Source organism: Zonotrichia albicollis, chromosome 1 (assembly GCF_047830755.1).
Source record: "Zonotrichia albicollis isolate bZonAlb1 chromosome 1, bZonAlb1.hap1, whole genome shotgun sequence".
NCBI classification, from domain to species: Eukaryota; Metazoa; Chordata; class Aves; order Passeriformes; family Passerellidae; genus Zonotrichia; species Zonotrichia albicollis.
The window spans coordinates 47,504,695-47,525,853 of record NC_133819.1 but is presented as its reverse complement, the minus strand read 5'-3'; the positions used below and the strand labels follow the sequence as shown (position 1 = coordinate 47,525,853).

Below are 21,159 nucleotides of genomic sequence, written 5' to 3'. Positions count from 1 at the left end.
AATAAGTGTAATTTATCAGCTTAGTGCACAAATACAAAATACTACCTGAAAAATCAGTCCCTGTTCATTTTGCAGACTGACTTGAATTAAATTATATCCCTCCAATAATGTCCCATTTCTCACAATGTTTTTACTCTACCACTTAAACTGGAGCTCTCAAGACAGCAGAGGCACAGAAATACCAGGTTATTTTGCACCAAACTATCTAAAGCTTGCAATATCCCAAACACTAACTTACAGGACCAGTCTTTGGAAAGTCTGAGTTCTGTGGATAAACTTGCAGGTAATTTGACAGGCAGATAAGAAAAGTGTATATTACTACTGTAGTAGGTAGGAAAAAGCATGTCAGGCAAGAAACAACAAGCCAAAACTTCCTGGTTTCCATCTTTTAATTTTACAAAAGCTAAATGTTAAGTTCAAGACTAAGCTGAAAGAATTCACTTCTTTTCATAATTTTCCATTGTCAGCCAGGAGAAAAGCAAAGCTTAGGAATCAAACTAACAGTTTTTACAGCAGATGTCACGTAGTGGACTGCTGGAAGCACCGGACTCAGCACCTAACATAACAAAGCACAGGCAGTCTTGTTTTAGGTAAATTTTCAATGCTAAAGTTTTTAGAAAATGCCTACAACTACATACACATCAGCACTAAGAGATAATCAGGCTCCTCTGGACTAGTAACAGAAAAAGCAATCACAAAAAATTCACTATCAACATCACTGCTTGCTAAGTATGTGGTTAAACAAGTTATCATAAAATGTAAGATAACTGTTTACAATTTAAAAAATATGGAAATTCGTATGAACTCACTATCTCAAATTCATTTTTCTCCAATATATGACTTTCCAATCTCTCAGATATACCAGAAAACTTAATGTTACCTATCAGTTACTCACCTTATCAACATGTTCCTCAGAATTGTGAAGTCACAGTGTTCACCATTTTCAACTGCAAGAAGAAGTAAGCTTTTATTGAGATGTCAACCAAAATCTGTGCTTTACACAGAGGTAAAATGCCACCCGTTTACATTCATTCCAACAACAAATTACTCCCACAGCCTTTCCTTACTCAAACAACATGTGTGTTAGCAGAAGGAAAGCATTAACATAACTATAATAATGTGTCTTACTAGCAGAGTTCCTATGCTCCCCTAAGCCTTACTGGCAAACTGTTCTGAGTCAGTGCAGCAGAATAAGCTACCACAACAAAAGCACAATTTTGCTTGTTTAACTGTTTCATCCTTTGGCTGCCTCACAGCACAGTTGTGTAAGGAACAGACACTAAGGGAAGACTTCAGTCTAGATCCAGCTATATCCAAAAACCTTTAAATGACAACCTCAACCTGTTTGTCCCTGCCCAATAAGCTGCAGAAGTCTCTATTTTAATTTTAATATGGATTTAGTTCTTCATTACTGAAGCAAAGGTTGTGTACTGAATTTGATGAACCAACCTACAGAGGAAGAGTGAGCTGGCAGCTGTCATTATGATGTCATTACAGATGCCACCTATTCCACTGTGCCCATCACCCCACAGAAGTAGAAGAGGCTGATGCTGTGAGTGGCATTTCCCTGAGAGATCATGAAATGACACTGGAGAAAAATGCACACTCCAGAACTCTCAGATGTGCAGATAGAGAAGGCAACACACAAAGCTCTTATCACACACAAAAGAAAGGAATAGGGCAGCTTCCAATGTGCTTCTGAAGTAAAAACAGACATTATCATGGCAAGGAGGGAAAAAAACCAAGACGAAGGAATTAAAACAGCCCAAGTAAATTCAGTGAATCCTACAGAAAAATGCAGAACATTGCCACTTTGTGTGTTCATTCTTGTATCTGCACTCCTGCATTATTTTATTCCATGGTTTTACACGGACTGGTAAATTCCGCTCAGATGGTACATGAAGTCATACTCCCAAAAAAGCATCATCTCTGTCCTGACAGACTGAAAGCCACTCCAAGAGGCTCCTTTTAGTTAGGCTAGCTCTTCCTTTCCAAAAGTCATAGCACTGTGAACATGAAACCTTTCAGAAATTTGTTTTAAAATTAAGAAAAGCAGCACAATTTTGCACATCTCCAAATGCCAACAGAAGAGCCTGAAATAAAGCTTGATCTTCTCTGATGCAGCTGGTTTTTACTTTCTGCCAAACCTCATTTCCTGCCAGACATACACTTCAAAGTGCTGCAGCATTCCTTTTTAAATATTGGTCCATACACTGCTTGTTGGCTGGGTTTTTTTTGTCTGTTTTACACTGCATCCAATTTATAGTCCATTGCCCTTGGAAGGCAGAAATAGTGAGAGAAAAGAAATTCCTCTTTATTCAATACATGCACACCAAAGGAAAAAACTCAATGATCATGGAAAAACAGTCTAATAGTGATTGTTTTACTACAGAGCATGGTGCAAGTCATGCCATGTGGCATTTGAAATATATGAACAGCATTAAAGCACAGAAATGGCTGCCAGAAGAATCTGCAATTATCTTCAAGTCTCTATAGCAGTAGAAAGTAAGTTTTAAACAAATTTTTTAAAAAAGTACTCTATTCATTACCAGGTAACCTTCTGTTGCTACATCCCAGTACTTAAGACTCAGATGTTTTGGGAAAAATTTTATTTATAGCAATTGAACTGATCAAATTAATATTATTAATGTCAATGCTCTAGAAAGAAGAATTTAATACACAGGTTTTAGATGAAGATAATTAAGGTAAAAAAGCTAGAAAACAACTGTAATTTAAGTCACATCATCACCTGCAATAAATTACTACAGGTTTGACAATTTCTCACTGAGGCTTCAAGAAAAATCTGCTAGCAAAGTTACATGTTGAAACCTTTACCTTGTTCCCATATTGTCAAAATAACAAAATGGTATATTCAAAAGATCATTGAAATTAAGCATTTCAAACATTTCAAATACAGACTCATGTCTAGTAAGTTTTAAATGGATTAAAAAAAATCACAAGAAAGCCTTACCTTCTGCAACACCCCATGGGTACTGCCTTCCTCTAACTCTCTTGCCATTGACTTCAATGATCGTATTACTACCTACCACAGCAAGAGGTAAACGGTCCTACAAGATAAAGTATGACTTTAAAAATCAAAATCTGCTGCCAAAAGATACTGAAAGCATGCCCATGTATCAACTTAACATAAGCTAGGTCAGTGCTGTAACACTGCAATGCAGCTAACCCAAAAGTGCAACAATAGTGATGTTTATTGACCTCTGCCCAGTTTAATGACTTATATATACACACACTCCTCCTGAATTCCTTATGCTGCTGCATTCTGTAAATCTAGTTAAGCAGCAGACACTACTGTTACTCAGTAAGCTATGCAAGAGGCAAACCATTTCCTATTTATGTAACTGCACAATTATTTACCAAGTTATATACCCACTGGCTACAAGGGCTGTTACTTTGACTGGATCTTGTACCCAGTTTTCAAAGGTTTGGCAAAGAACTACATCAAGTTCTTGTTTTCAACTGAACTGAGAATGCTTCCAGTGTAACAAGCAACAAAGGAGCCAAGAGCAGCTTCCAGGGGCAGAAAGGGACACAGTACTAAGCTCAGTATTTTGCACTTTTGTCTTTGCTTTTATTCTGCTCTTCTTTAGGCTTAGTCCCAGAACATCTTCCATTTTTTGTCCTGTTTGTGTTTATCTATCCTAGATTTCCCCAGTAACAAAAAAATTTAAAAGCTCTTAAAAGCTGTTACAGCTACTGAACAAACAGAAGCAAGGCTCAAGAAACATACACAAGATGGACTCCAACATGAAAGAACAAACTGAAAACATGAGTAAACTAAGAAAAGGCCTTTCAACAGCCTGACAGTCCTTTTGATTTTCTTTAGTCATTTATCTCCATTAAGGTTTCAGTGTATCAATCAGCCAGAGAGCTATTAGCTGTAATGCACACACTTTATGCCACTGCACACCTCTGTCTGAAAGAAAACCCTTGCCTCCTTCAAAGCTCAGAACCAAAAAAATAAGTGGTAAGCTGTGGAGGGTGGATAGAAGTCAAATAAGGATGAATTTTAAAAAGTCATCTTTAAGAGTTCATTAATGAACATGTGATCTAGTGCTCTCATTCTGAATTTTAGCCATTGAAGGACTTAGATGACTTAATAATGTCATTCATTGCTTCTGATAAGGAACACTGACCCTCAGGACAGCTTTACATGTGATTTCTATATTCTAAACACTTTGGTGGGCTCTTCATTAGTGACAGAATGCTTTTCAAACTCAAATTCCCCCTTGCCCCTCCATAAGCACTTTTTCAAAAGAAAATTAGTTTACCTTTATCTTTTTAACAATCTTATTTTCTTCTTCATCATCTGTTTCTGGAAATTCATATATTTTAATTTTGTGTTCTTGGATTTCTTTCATTATCTAGAAACAAAATTATTATATGTTTGAGGATTTAATACTTTATAAAAGCCTGATTTTTTGCTGATTCTCCTCCTTTTGTTAGAAACATAAAATCCTTTGGATTACCCTGACTTAAATTACAACATAACTTGCACATTTAACACCCTCAGGTGACCTCAGGTTAATAGTGTGATCATCTCTCTTTAGCCAAGAGAAGACACAACCAGAGCTAGAGCTCCCAGCTACCAGAATATCATCCACCAACACAAGACAGCAAAAATTAATACCAGTTTTCTACAACAGGACAAATAAGAGGTTTACTGTAAAGGAAATTCTGTCTGCATAGAGTTAGGTGCAAAACCTAATACAACAAATTTTCAGACTAGTTTTGCAATTGGGTTCTTTAAAAACCAGATATTTGAATAGATAATTGCAGGCACACTTTATCCCTTTGAGTTCCCACAACAGCTACTGCTGTCATTCCTATTCTTTTCTGTTTCCATCATACCTGAGCAGCACTTGCTTGAAGCAGGATCACCTGCTTATTTTAATAGAGCTTGTGACTGATGGACTAACTCTAGCAGTTAGTACTGTTGAAAAACATTCACAAGCAATAATAAAGAGACTGTCCTGTTTTGATGCTATCTTTGTCTGAAGGGTATTTTTAAAAACAAGCTGATTAGTTTTGCAGAATTTTAGGACGGAAAAATATTAGACCATTTAGCTGACAGCTGCACTGCAGAGCTCTGGGGAATATTTCTGGCTCATGGGTTTGCAGCCTTAGGAGAAGTTAAATTTCCAAATCATGCAAGGACTTATTTTCAAAGTTTGGTTTGGGAAAGTCCCTCCTGTTTAACACCCACTCATTCATAAAGCTACTTATATATTTAGAAATATTCTGTGCTCTACCATTTTTTCCTTTCTGTCATTGAATTTTTAATTTTATCTGTTTAGATCAAGAGTTTTACACACAACACCTCTTAATGCCACCTTTTCAGAACTCTGTGTTCTTCTAAACTGGGACTGGACAGAGTTCAACAAAAAAAACTTTATGCCTTGTCTTGTTCTGGGTCCTCCTTGTCCTCTTCCTACAATACTACAAAGCTTAACTGTTCTACTCTGATAATGTAGCTGAAAATAAAACATAAACCACTTGCAGACACTCACAGCAAATACATTCTACAAATACAAAGACATTGTATCAGTTGTATCAATGCTAGAATTATCTCACCATCTTTAAAATGCATTACCACACCCAAGAGTAAACAAGTTTACTGATTCTCATATAATACCTGAGGTATCTATAATAATTACAGTGCATCAACATAGAAGTGGTGCACATAGTGTTGAATACCTTATTTTTTTTAACACACTTCTGTCAGGCACCTAAAGCCTGAAAGCTTCTTTCCTCCCTTACTGATTTTTATCTCAGCAGTGAATTATTTTACTTGCCAAGAAACATACTATACTTGAAACCTCTTCCCCTGAGGACAGAAACAAGATTATTTCACCAAGAATTATAATTAAATCTAGAGATATAAATTACTTAGCTTTGCTGTCTCAAGTTATTGCTTCAGGGTTTAAACTCTGCATATAAGTTAAATCTCACCATTTCCATAGGGACCAACTTACTAAATTATCCTGTGTTGTAAATATTAATTTTTCAACTCACCTGTTTTTTAAATTGTTGGCATTCCTCGGGTGTAAGTGTGTCTGCTTTGGCAATAAGTGGAATAATATTCACTTTTTCATGCAGGCGCTTCATAAACTCTATATCCAAAGGCTTAAGTCTGAAATACAGCATTAGAGCTTTGCAATTTACATTAATTAAACAAGATTGTACAAATGATGAGATTCGTCCTGACAACTACTCTTAAGACACTGATTTATGAGTGACAGATGACTGAAAATGAAAAGGTTACCTGCAATTATTACAGCAAATCCCCTAAATTGTATAATACAAGAGGAATACGTGTTAAGTTAGTATTACTAGCTGTCATGAGTCTTCTGCTAGCTGAAAGTACAATCATTTAAGCAAGAGGTAAGAACTCTATGAAGGTAGTAAAGTTTGTGTTATTAGCTGGAAGACAATCCCACTTCAAGTCTGACTGATAAGAGCTCACAGTTGTGAATTATGCTCTGTTCACACAGAGTTGCAGGTTCTGAAAGTCTCTGTATGCTTCCTCTTGAGAGTGGGCTAGGAGACTTTTTATTTTAAGACCTCAAGATTGCTGAAGATGGTAACCCCTGTAGCCTACGTACAAATGAATTAGAAATATCTCACCTCTAAACTGATATGTAAAACAAAAAGACACTTATGAAAGTGGATGACAGTGATAAAAACTAAACCATCATATGGGTATAGGGTGGCTGTGTGGTTGTATATTCACCATCTATGTGGATCAAAGTGGTCAGTATTTCCTGTTTCCTGAAGTAAAACTACAGAGGTTTTGATGCATTAATAACAGCAAGTTTAGTCAGGCTTAAAGGATTCACTCAGAGGATTTAACAAGATTATTTTTCATCCTAAAAAAGTTAGTATTAGGAACATTAAAACCAGATTAATTTGGTACTGAAATTTCTGAAAACCATACATAAAAAAAGAATGAAGAAAATGTTCAAGAATACATATTTAACTTCATTTTTACATTTTCTACCTGTCACTGATTTCACCAGTTCTCAACATGTGGCCCATTAAATAGCTAACATTAAAGCACATCTATATTATAAGCACTCTTTTGGTTATCCATTCACCTTAATATGCTTTCCTCCAACTTGCTTCAAAAAGCTACCTAGGGCAGCAACACTGGGTTGAAGAGCAGCTGCCAAAGCAGAGTTGTTCAAGAGGTCTGCTCAATTAAGGACTTGAGTGTTCACAGAGGAGACTGAAGCAGGAAAGCTTTATATAAAGATTCCAAAATTGCAGAAAGATTGCGAATTCCTCCATCATCACCCATTCACTTACCTGGAAGGCTCCTCCTGCCCCTCCACTCTCTCCCCCTGCTTCCACAGAAACCAATTCAATCATTTCAGGTGTTTATGGGAATACTAGCTAAAATGGTGGGATGTATTAAATAGGACTTTAACTGTTATTTTTTTATAATCTCTAAATTTCTAAAGCAGGCTTTTACAGATGTATTAAAATGACAAGCAGAAGCAAGCTCACCCACAAATGCTTAAATTCAACATAAATATAATCATGCATTAAGAGTAAAGAGGACACTACTTGGTGGGTTAGATGTGCTGCTGTCTGCAGAGGGAACAGGAGTAAAGACTGCATCACCACAAAAACCAGGTAGGAAGTGAGCTCTGTCCTTTCAGAGAGGGCAGCATCTTAAAAGAGGAAACGAATGCTAAAAGCAGCACCAATTTTCTTCATCAACTTCCTTACTGAGATGACAATTTTAAGCATTTATTCCAGGAATTGAAAAACAGCATGAAAACCTAGCATAATTGTACACCTTTTTCTCCCCTAAAAATAACATTAAATATCTGTACAAGGAATATAATTTTACAGCTTTTAGCCTTACAAATTTAGTGACCAAATTTTAATCCATTGGAAACATTGCTTTTCTTTTTCCTTAAGAACAACTTGTACCTCCCACTGATTTAGGAAGGTCTAACAGACATGGGGGTGTGCAGGGAAGACATGCTTTTGGAAAATTAGCTCAGAAATAATTGACTAACACAAGGGATCATCTTCCCGTTATTTAAATTACATTTTGGATTTTGCACACTACTAAAGCATGTCAAGAATTCAAGTGTTGCATTTAAAACTGACATGCATGTTGAACAAAAATGGCATCACAAACATGCCTGTTGAACAATAACAAAATAGTTAATAAAGACAAGTCTACATAAAAAAACCTGCACCCTCTGGCATTTCTTTCCATATTTGGAAGTATCTGTACAGTTCAAAATTATTAGACCCATTCCAGTGCTAGCTACAGAAGCTAAGTATAATAGCTGGCAGTTTTTACTGCCTGAGGAATACTCTTTAAATTCCTTCATCACTCCCTTCAACAAGTTTTACTACTTTTGACCAACACAATAGAATAGGCTTAAACTTCTCTTCGCCTCCTTCTGGTTTTGAAGGTGTAACTCAAGAGTCTGACAAATTTAATAATGATACCATGATAAAAAGATAAACAACCAGCTTCAGATAGTTAATCTGTACCTAATACACCCTGGAAATGCAGTTCTCCCTGTCTACCACTAGATAGAAGTCTGATCTAGTAAAAACTATGCAGGGGTGGAAGATCACATAACAACTGAAAAATAATCTGCAATGCCTATACTGGAAGTGCCACTAGACAAAATACTACACACCAAGTGAATTATTGGTGTGCTTACAAGGAGGCATGAAACTTTCCATCTTCAATTTACACAAAGGGGAGGGAGGAAGAATGGAAAGGAAAAATCCTTTTGCTTGACATGTGAACCACTTTCTCCTAATGTGATCTAAGGATATACAGATCACAAACAGACCTGGCATCTGTGAACATCTTTGCATTTTTCATTGCTAGAATTCTATCTCTCTTGTTATGCAATTAATGTGTAATTGTACTGTCTGGTGTTTGGCTTGCTAATGTTTGACAAGCCAAAGTAAACTCATCTTTGAAATTAAGCATGATCTGCACGCCATTGAGAAAATTCGATTTAGAACTCAGATTGACAAATTTTTATCTGAGATAAGAGAATGAAAACATAAAATACACTAATACAAACCCATGTCCTGAAGGAGCAATGAAGTATAAACAACACTGCACTCTATTATCTGGCATCTGGCGTCTGTTCACTCGAGATTCTGCATTCAGGTAGTCCTCAAATTTACTGTCAATGTAGTCAATAACTGGCTGCCAGCTGCAGAGATTACATGAATAAAAACCTGTAAGTTACATTATTTACATAAAGAAACCTCTTTTTGCTAAGAAATAGACATTCACAATTTCCCCACAGCTTGGGGTGGGTTTTTTTGCTTTTCATTTGCTTTTTTTTAATTAAGGTACTTCAACACTACAACTGATCAACTCTTCAACCTAAAACTGAGTTACATAGTTCTGAAGATACAATGTGTGAGTCCACTGAGAAAAACCTTTCAAACATAGTCACCTCCACTGTAAAAGCACAAAAAGAGAATACTTAAGAACTGTAGCTAAAGGGATATGCTTCACTGATCACATCTTGTGACAGCACAGAAGGTGGTTCTGCACACTGCATGTGTGGATAAAGAGAAAAATGCACCATTCAGTTTAAGGGGAAAGGCTGACTGCACTTCAGTCAAGCTATAAAGGCACTTGGAATTACAGTAGTTAGAAGTTTTCAGCTAAATGAAAAGTTTAAAAGTGTTAGTATTTTAACTGAATATTGAAACCTGCATTTTAAAATATGTCACAAGGTATTCTCACACACACACAAAACGCAATGCAGAATTATCATGGGAGAACATACAAAGAATGTCTTACCAATTACTATTATCCACAGCATCTCCAAATCCTGGTGTGTCAACTATTGTAAGTAGTAACTGAACACCACCTTCTTTGATTAAAACTTTTGACTGCTCAACCTGTAAAATGAATACAGTAAGATTAAACTTCTAGCAGTTTAGTCAGCTATCTTAAACACTGGGAAAAGCATTCAATGAATAAGAAGCCTGGCAAAGAATTGCTAACTTTTCTGCTTCAGAGGTAAGCTGTGTCTGTGTTCTGCTTATAAAATCCCAATAATTTTACAACAATGAATATTTTTTTAAAGAAAAAGATCATTATTTAAATAAAATCAGTGATAAAAGAATTCTCTAAGTATATGGGGTATCTTAATACTTAAATTCCTGATTCCTGATAAACAGGAAAAACCTTAACCAGGCATTAAACTTGATAAAGTTTTCCAAGAAAATTATACTTTTCAAAACTAATCCTCCCCATAAGCATCTTAGACATTTCTAGTCGTGTTAATGTATTTTTAAGAATACATTTATTTTTCAGCTATCATAATGGTTGAGAATGGAATCTCAAAGTGATGGTTTCCTATTACCTACAGAATTATACTGGAAAGTAATACAATCTGGCTGCAATCTGCTGAGCTAGACCTTGTGACTGTAATGGATTGGGTTCTGTTAGCTCAAGCCACTGATGGAAACCCTCCTCAGAAGGCAACTGCATCAGCACAAGGAATGATGCAAGATCGGGGTGTGGGAGTTCCTGCCTCCAGTTGTGACCACCCACCCACAGCACAGCTCAGGAGCTTGCACTGAACATGTCACCCAACAGATTAGGCATGTCATGACAGAGAAGAACTAGGCTAAGCAGCACATGGACTGCTACCCTCTTCTCCCTACTAATATTTCAGTAATCATTAATATTGCCAATGTCAGTCCATCTGTCTGAGAAAGTGCTGTACACCACTGTACTATCAATGAGATGCACAGCAGTATGAAATGACAAACCCATGTTGGCCTTTTTCCAATTGCTCAAACACTTAATCATCCTTTTTTTTCCCCTGATATTAAAACAATTCCTGTTAAATCACAAGTTGGACCATTTTCTAGATATGATTCAAGAAATCAGCCATGTAAGTCCAGAAACACATGAGAGCTGGAAGACTCAAGATAATGCCATCTTGTTGCTCATTGCTTAACATTCCTTAAGCCTCACAAACCCTAACTGGGGAGAGAAAACAAAGTTCGATTTCTAATAAACCCTATCTGGATGTCTCTTGACCAGTTCAAGATTTGAGAAATATCATATTAATGCTTCTTAAGCTCTTGCACAACTCTGATTGTTATGCAAGTGAAGCTGACTCCCACAGCCACACCTGAACATTATTGCAAATGCTCTGCAATCACTGCTTATGTGATGCAGTATAAGCCCACAAGATAAACTACCACTGCAGAAAGTCAAACTAAATCCCTCTTGCACAAGTGTAACACTGATTCCAATTCAGAAGAGAATATCCAGAATCACAGAAAACAGTAACTACCTACAAAGAAAGCTTCCTATTTAATCTCTGAGTATGCAGGATGCTATTTTTATCTACTCATCAGTAAGGATCCTACCCAAATGGGATCAGTCCCTTTCGCTGCTAGTTCTCAAACAGTTAATGGCTACCAGGATACTGGTCACAGAAGTATCCAGGTTGGGCTGGACTTCCAAGACCACCCAATTCGAGCTCCAACATGAACAGGCCTTACTACAAGGTTAGGAAGGTGTAAAACAAACAAACAGGAATTAAAACCAACCAAACAAAACAGTACACATACCAGCCTATGCCACCACCAAGTTACTCTTTGACAAACTATACAACTCTCATCCTTCCAAGAGCATGCAGCTGAAAGCCATGAGAGCCTAGGAATACATGCACTGCTTTAGAAATGTACATTTTAATTATGGTGAGTGTATTTCCCCCATACTCTAGAGTTCTATCAAGAAATTTTATTGTCCACAATTGATACCAGAACTCAAGACAGTAATCCCCTGCCACAGTCAACTCAGCCAAGAGTTTACTACTCACAAGCTTTAGCACACAAGAGATTAACTTCTGATTCCTTGCATTCTTTTGGCTATCTTGCATGTAGTAACCACACAGCCCTCCTATTACCAACCTCTCTGCAAGTATACAAAATCCACAACACTGGCAAAATACTAGAGATGATAATGTTAAGAGATGCACTCTTGCCAAGAGCTACAAGGTATCAGCTTTATTCTCCAGCACAAAAATTCCCAGCAAGAACCATTAAATTATTATGGGCTCACAGTGGAATGCCTTTACAAAAGAAGCAATTAATAAAACATTATCTTGAACATATGTTTATAACAAAGGAAAAGAAAGGTCAGGAGATCTCAGAAGGGTCACGCCAAGCATTTTCCCTGATTCTGCATGCTTGTAAAATCTAAGTGTGGTTGAATTTGTGAAGTCACCTTCTGACAAATGGTCTGCAGCAACTGAATCTCTGCAGACAGTGCTAATACATTACTGGGTTGTGAGGGTTTAAATTTTTTTCTTACTTTTCATAAATTTGTGTAGGTATCTCGCTATCAGAGCAGGATTTTCACAAACCTACAGAACAAGAGACATTAGCTGATGAATTAAAAGTCCTGTGCTTGTGCTGTGGAAAATCAGACCACATCCAGGATATATTGTAAGCAGTAGATTCCACTGGTAGGAAACAGTAGACAAAGACCCTGCCACAAAGCCTCTGCAAAGTTGCATTTTTCTAACCTAAATGGATGTGTCCATACATGGTCAAAGTCAAAGAAAGCAGCAACATCTGGAAAAGATCCAGAAAATCACTGTAAACTAGTGTCATTCACAGTTAAGCATCCAACTGCATCCCATCATCTGATTTACAAGTATTCCCAAGGGATTCATGGAAAACATTAGTTCAAGTCTTGGAATTTAAGACTTTTAAAGAAAAGTCTCCTCCAAAGAGCCATTTTCCCATGCACTCCAGTCAGCTGGGTCACACGGGTCTCCTTGGCAGCTACTACACAGCGTTCATCACTTGGTGCTTGTTACAGCTTGATTGCTTTTTATTGGATGAAACATGCCTTTGCCATCCTGCAGTTAAGGCAGTCAGATAATGATCAGAGAAAACACATTTAATACCCTCTCATTTCTCAGTGTGTTTCCTTTGAATTCATCTGACACCAAATCACTTAGTCTTAACCGTTTTTCTGCATTTTCTATGAGATTAATGCAAAGGAGCTGCCAACAACTCCAAACTGCAAAAGCCCAAACCACAGTTTGTGTTTATCTATGTGAGAGCCTCACACACAATTCCTGATCAGTAAGTTGTTCCCACCATATAAGAACAGGTGATTATTACAACCAAGATCTGAGGATGCTCAAGTGAGGTGGTTTCTCTCATCCCTACCCTACAAAACCCTTTTATCAGTCCTCAACTTAAAAAGGTTTTCACTGGCAGAGTACAAATCCAGTGGATCCAAACAGCAACTCCCACTGCTTATTCTTTAATATTTGACAGAAACACCTCCACATCATAGACACTGCTACCACACACTATTTTCAAGCTTGTAGGGGGAAACAATTTTATCCTCACTTACACTGACAATGAAATAAGATAGTTTCACTTTCTTTCTTAAAATGCTACACTGACTTTTCATTCATCCCAAGAAACTGAAAGCAAAGCTGCACTGGTAAGTATATTAAAAAAAAAAGTACTTATTAGATGAAGTCAAAATATTAGTTTCTGGAGGGCAAGATGGTCTTTAAATCTACTTCATTCCCACCATATTATTTTTTAAGTCATGTCAGACTCCAGTTCACTATTGAATATAGCTTTGGCAAGCTCTTGCCCTCAAGCTTTAGCCCACATAGTGGAAGTAAGAAGAAAACGCAATGACTTTTCAGCCTGAGCTCTGTTCAAACCCTTTTCTTCCCCTCTCCAGCTTTACATACAAAAAAAAAAATCATTAAGCAAGGCTTTCTGGAAAGTATGTTTCTTTTACTTAAACCAGTAAATCAATACACCTCGATGGTCAGAATGAACAACAGACCATCTAATCCTGCCCCCTAACAGATGAAAGTACTTAACTCAAATTCCAGAAATTCCACACAGATTTTCATATTTTTTCTTACAGTGATGCACCTTTAACTAGGGGGGGATTGAGTTCTCTGGAAGATGTCCTGGTTTGGGCTTTTTTGTTACCTAAGTACAAATTCTTCCAAAGATTTTTCCCAACTGAAAAAACCAAAAATCTTCCAATGACAGGGAATACATCCCACAGTTATTAAAACTAAAATTTAATGAACATAACCTGAATTGGTTTAGCTTCTGCTAAACTAAGATGTAATCATCAGTAATGAAATCATGCTACATCTCTCTTCCAATAAAAAAGTCACCAATCTACTCAGTTTTCCAGCAGTCTCTGATTGGCTCAGTAGTAAGTACATTATATGAGAGTTTAACTCTCTGCATACCTCTTCCATCCCACTTAACATCTCTTTGAAACAAGTAAGCTGTTTCAAGACCTTATTCAAATAACGGTCTGATGCCCCTGATAACAAGCTTTGAAGTCCATTCTGTCAGCCACTACGGTTTTACATTAAACTGATAAAGCAGCATAACAGATATGAACAAAGCTAAGACACTATTAATATATTGTTAATCAAACCCTGGATGTTCAAAAGCTTTTCTCAAATAAGACAAAAATTATATTCTGCAATGAATTCATTTTGTAATGGTATTCAAGCTTTAATGTTGAGCTAACTGATAAGCAATGCAATTTAAACTTCTCGATATGGACATAATAACTAACTTTTTCCTTCTACTGTGGTAATGATTCTGTCTTCTGATACTGGATTTAAAAATGTCTTGCCCAAAACCCCAAACAAAAAAAACCCTGAAGTCCCACAAAGCAATAAGGACAGTGGTTCATGACACTGGAGCCTAACTACTTGATTCCAATGAGTAAAAAAGCACTCTATTTTACAGCTTCTGTTTAGCACCTTGCATACCTTCCTAACACAACAAAGGGCTTAATCACTTTATGACCACTCTACAATTGCTCAGTCCCTTCAGCCACAGTTGAATTTTGCAGCTGGAGGAACTCTGTTGGACAACAGCAGCAATGGTGAGCACCTATAGCCCTCACCTGTACAAAGTTAGATTATCACAAGCTATCTTCACCAAAGTCTTAAGCAAGTGCACATCAAGAGAGGTAAACAGAGCTCATGCATCCTTACTCAGCTGCTCAGCAGTGGAGGCAGAAAGTACCTCACAAACACAATGATTCCTAAACTACCCATAGCACTATTATTTCTTAGCATTAGGTAGCTGTCACTTTTAGTAATCTTTTTATAAGACAGAAAACATGCTCCTTTTCTTAAAGGAAAGTAGCAAGTAGCAAGTTATTACACAAAAAAAAAAAAAAAAAAGGATCAGCTTCAGTTTTCCAGTGTTTGGCTTAATATTTTATGTGGATCATGCATTTGCAGCAACATCATCTTTGCCTAGGTCTAGTGCTTAAAGTCAGGTAGGTTCACCCTAGTCCCTGACGTTTTAGAGTAACAACTTGTAACAGGTAAACAAACAAGGTACCACTATATACCACTAAAGATACAGTCTGCACAAGGCTCACAGATACTTTTATACCCAGGTCCCTGCCCTTCTGTCAAATCATTTACTATTTGGTCTCTAAAAGCCTGTCTTTAACAGACAGGTTTTACTGCAGATCTATGTGTTTCTACAGATTTCCTCACTATTTTAATTGATAATAAAAAATACATTTTCAAAGAGTTTTGCACATATATGTGCATTTTAATCTACAGGCAAAACACAAAACACTTCAGGGCTCCCACATTTCTACAGGCTACAGGTTTGAGAACCTGAAAGTTTTGCTGTTCAGAGACACTGAAAGACACACTGAATATTTCTTAGTGGTTCATATAATGACTAAATGTATCTTGAAACTCAGGTGCTAGTGTGACAACTTATATCACTTTACATTACTAAATTGAAAGTTAAAATATTCAGGCTGTACCATTTTCCCCCCAGACATACCTGTACAGTCTTTTTAATTCTGTGTGAAGGACCTGGATACTCTGGGGAATACAATTCTGTTAAGAATAATGAGTTGATTAATGTTGATTTTCCCAGTCCAGATTCACCTAGAAGAAAACAGAACAGTTTCAGTAAAACCAGGAGTATAATGTCAAAAATGTCAAATATAAACATTTAGATCCACATTTCAAACACTCTTTAAACATAGCACCTGAAAACATGCACTACACTCTAAGACCTTGAGAATCTATAATGTTTTCCAGTTTCAAGGGAAACCTTTCAAATCCAATTGCCACTGTTGAGCTCTATAGACATTAATTTTTCCGATCATATTAAGAATTAAGTGCATTGAGCACTTTTGTCCGTTTCTCCCATTACAAGATTCAGAGATTATATTACATTGAATTTTATACACAAGCTATCTTCCTGGTATAACTCATCATAATGCCAAAGCAGATTAAGCTGTCTCCTTTATTTCAAATATTATTTATTTGAGAGTCTTTATTATCAGGGTCAGGGTGGGAGTAGGGGTGGAGGGAGAAAGACTGAGATTAGCTGGCTATAACTATTAAAGCCACAAGAGATAGAATGAGGTTTCAAACTACATGGTTTGCCTGGGAATTTTGTTGTTATTGGGGTACAGAAGGGGGCTGGATTTTATTAGGCATTTTTGGATAATTTCTTCATGACCAACAGCCTTGCTAAACAATGAACTGCCATGACAATCCAAGCAAATACAGCTAAAGACATCACAGGATAGGTTATCCTCCATTTACAGCTCTACAGAGACAAGGGCAGGAATTTGAGATCAACTACTTATTCTAAAAGAAAAGTCTTTTGCTTAGTGTTTTGTTTTTTTTTTTGTTAAGAAACTATTTCAACACAACAATTCACAATGGCATTAGAACTAAGGACAAAGGTATAAAAAAATGGTTTTTTTCTGTTTAAATTTCATATGCAGTCTGTCAGTTCATTCACCTCAACAGAAACGGACACAGAGAAATTTGCTTTCAAGCCAACAAATTTGAGGGCAAACCATGTACTTTCACTACAGTAAAGGGGAGGGAGAAAACTAGCTGAACTGGGCCCATAATTGAAAAGTAATACTTAACTAAAGCACTAATCACTCCAGTCCCAACAAACATTGTGCTGATTTAGAGACTGAACTGAGAAAACCTCCAACCCTGTCTTGAGATATGTGTCCTGGGTTAATGCAAGAGAGTTCTGTAGCAGGGAGCAGTCAGGAGCTGTCTCCCCTGTAATGGGTATCTGGGTTTCCTGCAGGAGCTGCCTCACACACAGCAGCCATCTCGATTACAGCGCCGAGCAGCGCGATCTCATTAGCTGCGCTGTAAAGGGATCAGCAGCTGATGAGCCGCTGCAAGCAGAGCTCCTGCCGGCTGTCCGCGCTCTCAGCAGCGCTCGCTCCTCAAACCGCACCCTCTCGGACAGACGAGCTGAGCCGTGCTGCGACAGAGCAGCGGCTGCCCACGGCCAGGCTGATGGAAAGGGAGATAGGAACTCCAGGTATGGGTGTCAAAAGAGCAATGAACACTAACCCCACCAGGCCAGGTTTAGGCAAGCCAGCAGGGACATGCTTGCTGACAAGATTTCATCACTGCCCTGCACATTTTGCCTTTTTCCGTGGTCAGATGCAGGAGACACCTACGAACTATGCCTCCGAGCCTGGTTATAAAAGATACCCGTTTGCTACTCTGCATCTGCAAGCCTTAAAGGGCAGGGACAGCTGCAGCCGAGGGGCCTCCCCACCAATTCTGCAACAGAAAGAAGCTTCTGAATTGCTCAACTTTCCATTCTCATAGATACATCCTGGTTAAAGCTTAACCTCCATCTTGCAACCCTGCTCAAGAGATAGACATCATTCCAGTTCAACTGAAGGTTTTTATCCACCCTACTGAAGCCCCCAAGAGGGTGACTCTGGTTTTGGAATGTACAATTCATATCCTTTCAGTAACCTTTGCTTTTTAACTTGACCATAATCTTGTAAAAGGCATCCTACTACAGTATTGAAGAAAGATTTTAGCATCAGAATCTACTTGAGTATGCAAAAAGGGCTGCTCCTTCTTTCTCCCTTCTATTAGGGTTACTGCCAATCTTAATATACTGAAGAATTTCAGGTGAAAAACACTGACAACTACGACTTCTCCTGAAAACGAGTGCCTGTCAAGTTGTCATTGAAATTCAACATATGGAAATAAGATTTTCAGTTTCAAAAGAGTGTAATGGAAAAGCAGCAGCTTGCCCTAGACGGCTTGGGCAGCTGTGGCACTCCATACCAAGCAGTCTCTGAACTGCTGAAGCATTACACCCTGAGAGAGTTGAGGTTTGTTACCCTCCTCACCCTTCACTGCCCTCGCAGCTGCAAGGATGTGAAGACAATTTTGAGTGAAAAGAAAGTATGCTAAAGATATTTATGCTCAATCTTGTTCCCAAAGGTGCCCAGCATCCTGGATATCCTTACCCGTCATGCTAACTTTAATCAGCCAGTGCAGATTATAACAGTTTAAACTGCTTAACTGCTAGCAGTAATTGAGGTATCACATGTAAGAGTCTGCATCAATGCACCATTCCTGGATGCAGTTGTTCCTTAGACCATGTAAAGGGTCAACATCTGCAACAGCACTAAGAGGCTGTAACATTAAATAAAACAATTACACTGAAACTGTAGGTAAAAACTCTAAATGGAACATTTAATATTGTATTACAGGAAGTCGCACTGCTTCCACTGTAATAAAACAAGTTTCTCTGATAACTGCAGTGAAAACAGAATTAGTGAGATCAACTGTAAGTGAACATTCTATCAGCCTTTCTGGACACACTAAAATATTCTAATTTTCATTAGAAATACAGTAAAAAAGAAAAAATCAAACCCCAACCAAAACAACCTCCCCAAATTCCCCAAACACACACACAAAAAACACCCTGAACTCCACAGCCAAACAAAACCCTCTGTCCTTCCTAAAATTACCTCAAAGGATGGCTTACTGGAAAGGCTGGGAAATCAGCTTCCATGGATGAAACAGGCTTTGAATATGACTAACAATACCACAAAGGAGAAGGGAAAACAAGTGAAATTTAATTTGCCTTTACAGAAAAAAAAGATACATCCCAAATAAAATGCATCCTCCCACTTTCAGTGGGCATGTCTGATGAGATTTTACCCTTTGACCATTGCATGAACTGGTGAAACAATGCAATGTAATAGAAACTCTTCAACAGCAATAATTTCCAATCACTTAATGAATTATGATGTGGTTAGACCTAGGTAACTAATTTAGAGTGAGCAATTTTTAGAAATTTGTTTTAAAAAGAAGACAAAAAGGAAAACATTTTTCAGGGTAATCCTGAATCCACAGTGTTAATTATTTCTACAATCCAGGTACTGCTTTAACCTTGCCCTCACTCTCCCAATTAATATTTCACATAGGCTTCAAATTCTTCTGAATATTGTTCTTTTTCTTCATTATTTTGTGTCCCATATTTATGAACAGCTGAGTGTTTCCAAATGTTAACATTTTATCAGGCTGTTTTTACAGCCACATTCAAATACATGAAGCTGGCCACTCTTGTTGGCAGAAATAAGCACATACTTTTACTAACATACTTTTGTGAAGGAATACCTTTTGTGAGTCCTCACAGGACTAGCAGAAGTTCCAACTCTTCTCAAGTCCATGAATTTCTAAATGGCTGTACAAATAGAGTGGAACTCTTCTTATACATGTGGGTTAACAATTACCTTTTGACCATTAGCATATTTCTAAAGATGGCTCATAGCACATCACTTTACTAACCCTGGATAGCAAAATTTTTTCTCCTGTGAACAAACACTGACCAAGTACCTTCCTTTCTTCCTGCACATATAAGACCAACTGTTAACATGAGAAAACAGACCAAGGAAAAAACCCAAAAAACAACACATTCAGTCTCCTCTTTTATATCTGAAGCATAGAGATCTCAAACATTCTGCTAGGGATCAGAGAAGACCACTAGGAAACCACTGGGATGGTTTGCAAACCATGTAAATAGTGTCCAGAATAGTACTAAAGCAAGTTAGCAAAGGAAATTGATAATAAAAATACTGGAACAACACTGTACAATCCCTGTGAATAGAGGAAAACAGTGCTCAGGTAAAAAAATAAGTAACTAGCTCAACTGAACTACATAAATCTTTCACCTTCATTTCCAAATCCCTCCTCATAAATGAACCAGAAATCCTAATCTGTGACAATCAGCTAGAAAATCTACTCACAGCTAACTTGTTTTCATCAGTTCTTGCTAAGACTTTATTACTACAAAAAGCCTCAAATTGCCAGCCTCTGCTCCCTATGATAACAGAAGTGAATTGTTACCTTTAATGATGCTTTTTCACGGTTCATTGCTGTGGCACATTGAGCATGTAGCATATTTTCAAGCTCCTCCAACTTTCTAACCTCTGTCATTCACACTCAAATATCTATGAGAAAAATGGACAAGAAGTCCAACCTAGGTTTCTTTCTTCCAGCTGTATTTGTAACTTCTGGTGGAGACTACAGTTTTCTCATTCATATATTGCCCCTCTCAATAGTGCATCACACTACATTTTCTAGATACCACATCATTCTAAAAATCCAGGATAGGTTTTCTTCTATATCTTTAGAATTTTGTTTCCAAAACTCAAACACCAAAAAAAGCATGACTTGCATTCTTAGATTTATGACCTCACTCACATGAGAGCTCATTAAACATATCAAGTGATCAAGGTGAGTAACCAATCTTGAACATTCTCAGCTCGCTCTCTGCATGACTTCCTACCTCTTCATTTTAAGTTACTCTTGCAGAAATAACCAAAGATTTCTACTCTTCACTAACAATTACTTGGCTATCTACCATTGAAACAGTATTTCATGCTTATGCCCTGTGACAGTCAACTGCACCACTGGGAACATGACCATAAGTGCTATGTGTATTTAGGAATTTCAAGTTGCTTTCCCAAGCTCCAGGTGGGACTACAAGACTGCCAAGGAACCACCCACCAGCAAGAAAAATGTTTTGCAGCACTGGAAGCTGAGACTTCAGTTAAACTGCTCAAGTGATTTGCTTCATAGATCACCACCAAGAAGATGGCCCAGTCTCTCTGTCACTGTCTCTATTAACCAGACACAGCAAGAACTGCAGATTGAAAAGAAGCATTAACTGCTAGTTCTCATGGCTCAGAGAAGGTAACTCATCTCAGGGGGACCTGCAGCTCAATAAGTCCCATGCTAACCAGGTTTC

General features: G+C 37.6%; 1 protein-coding gene across 3 annotated transcripts in view; it reads right to left on the bottom strand.

Moving 5' to 3' along the window:
- The window catches only part of SEPTIN7 (septin 7), a 177,908-nt gene that overhangs the window by 10,895 nt on the left and 145,854 nt on the right, over positions 1-21,159 (bottom strand). For all 3 annotated transcript variants that reach the window (XM_074540424.1, XM_014266259.3, XM_005485867.3), the window contains exons 3-9: positions 15,886-15,992; positions 9,830-9,930; positions 9,093-9,227; positions 6,037-6,154; positions 4,293-4,385; positions 2,972-3,068; positions 896-947 (exon numbers count right to left, since the gene is read on the bottom strand). In XM_074540424.1, coding sequence (XP_074396525.1) covers positions 896-947; positions 2,972-3,068; positions 4,293-4,385; positions 6,037-6,154; positions 9,093-9,227; positions 9,830-9,930; positions 15,886-15,992 — 703 coding nt within the window. The remainder of the gene's footprint in view (positions 1-895; positions 948-2,971; positions 3,069-4,292; positions 4,386-6,036; positions 6,155-9,092; positions 9,228-9,829; positions 9,931-15,885; positions 15,993-21,159) is intronic.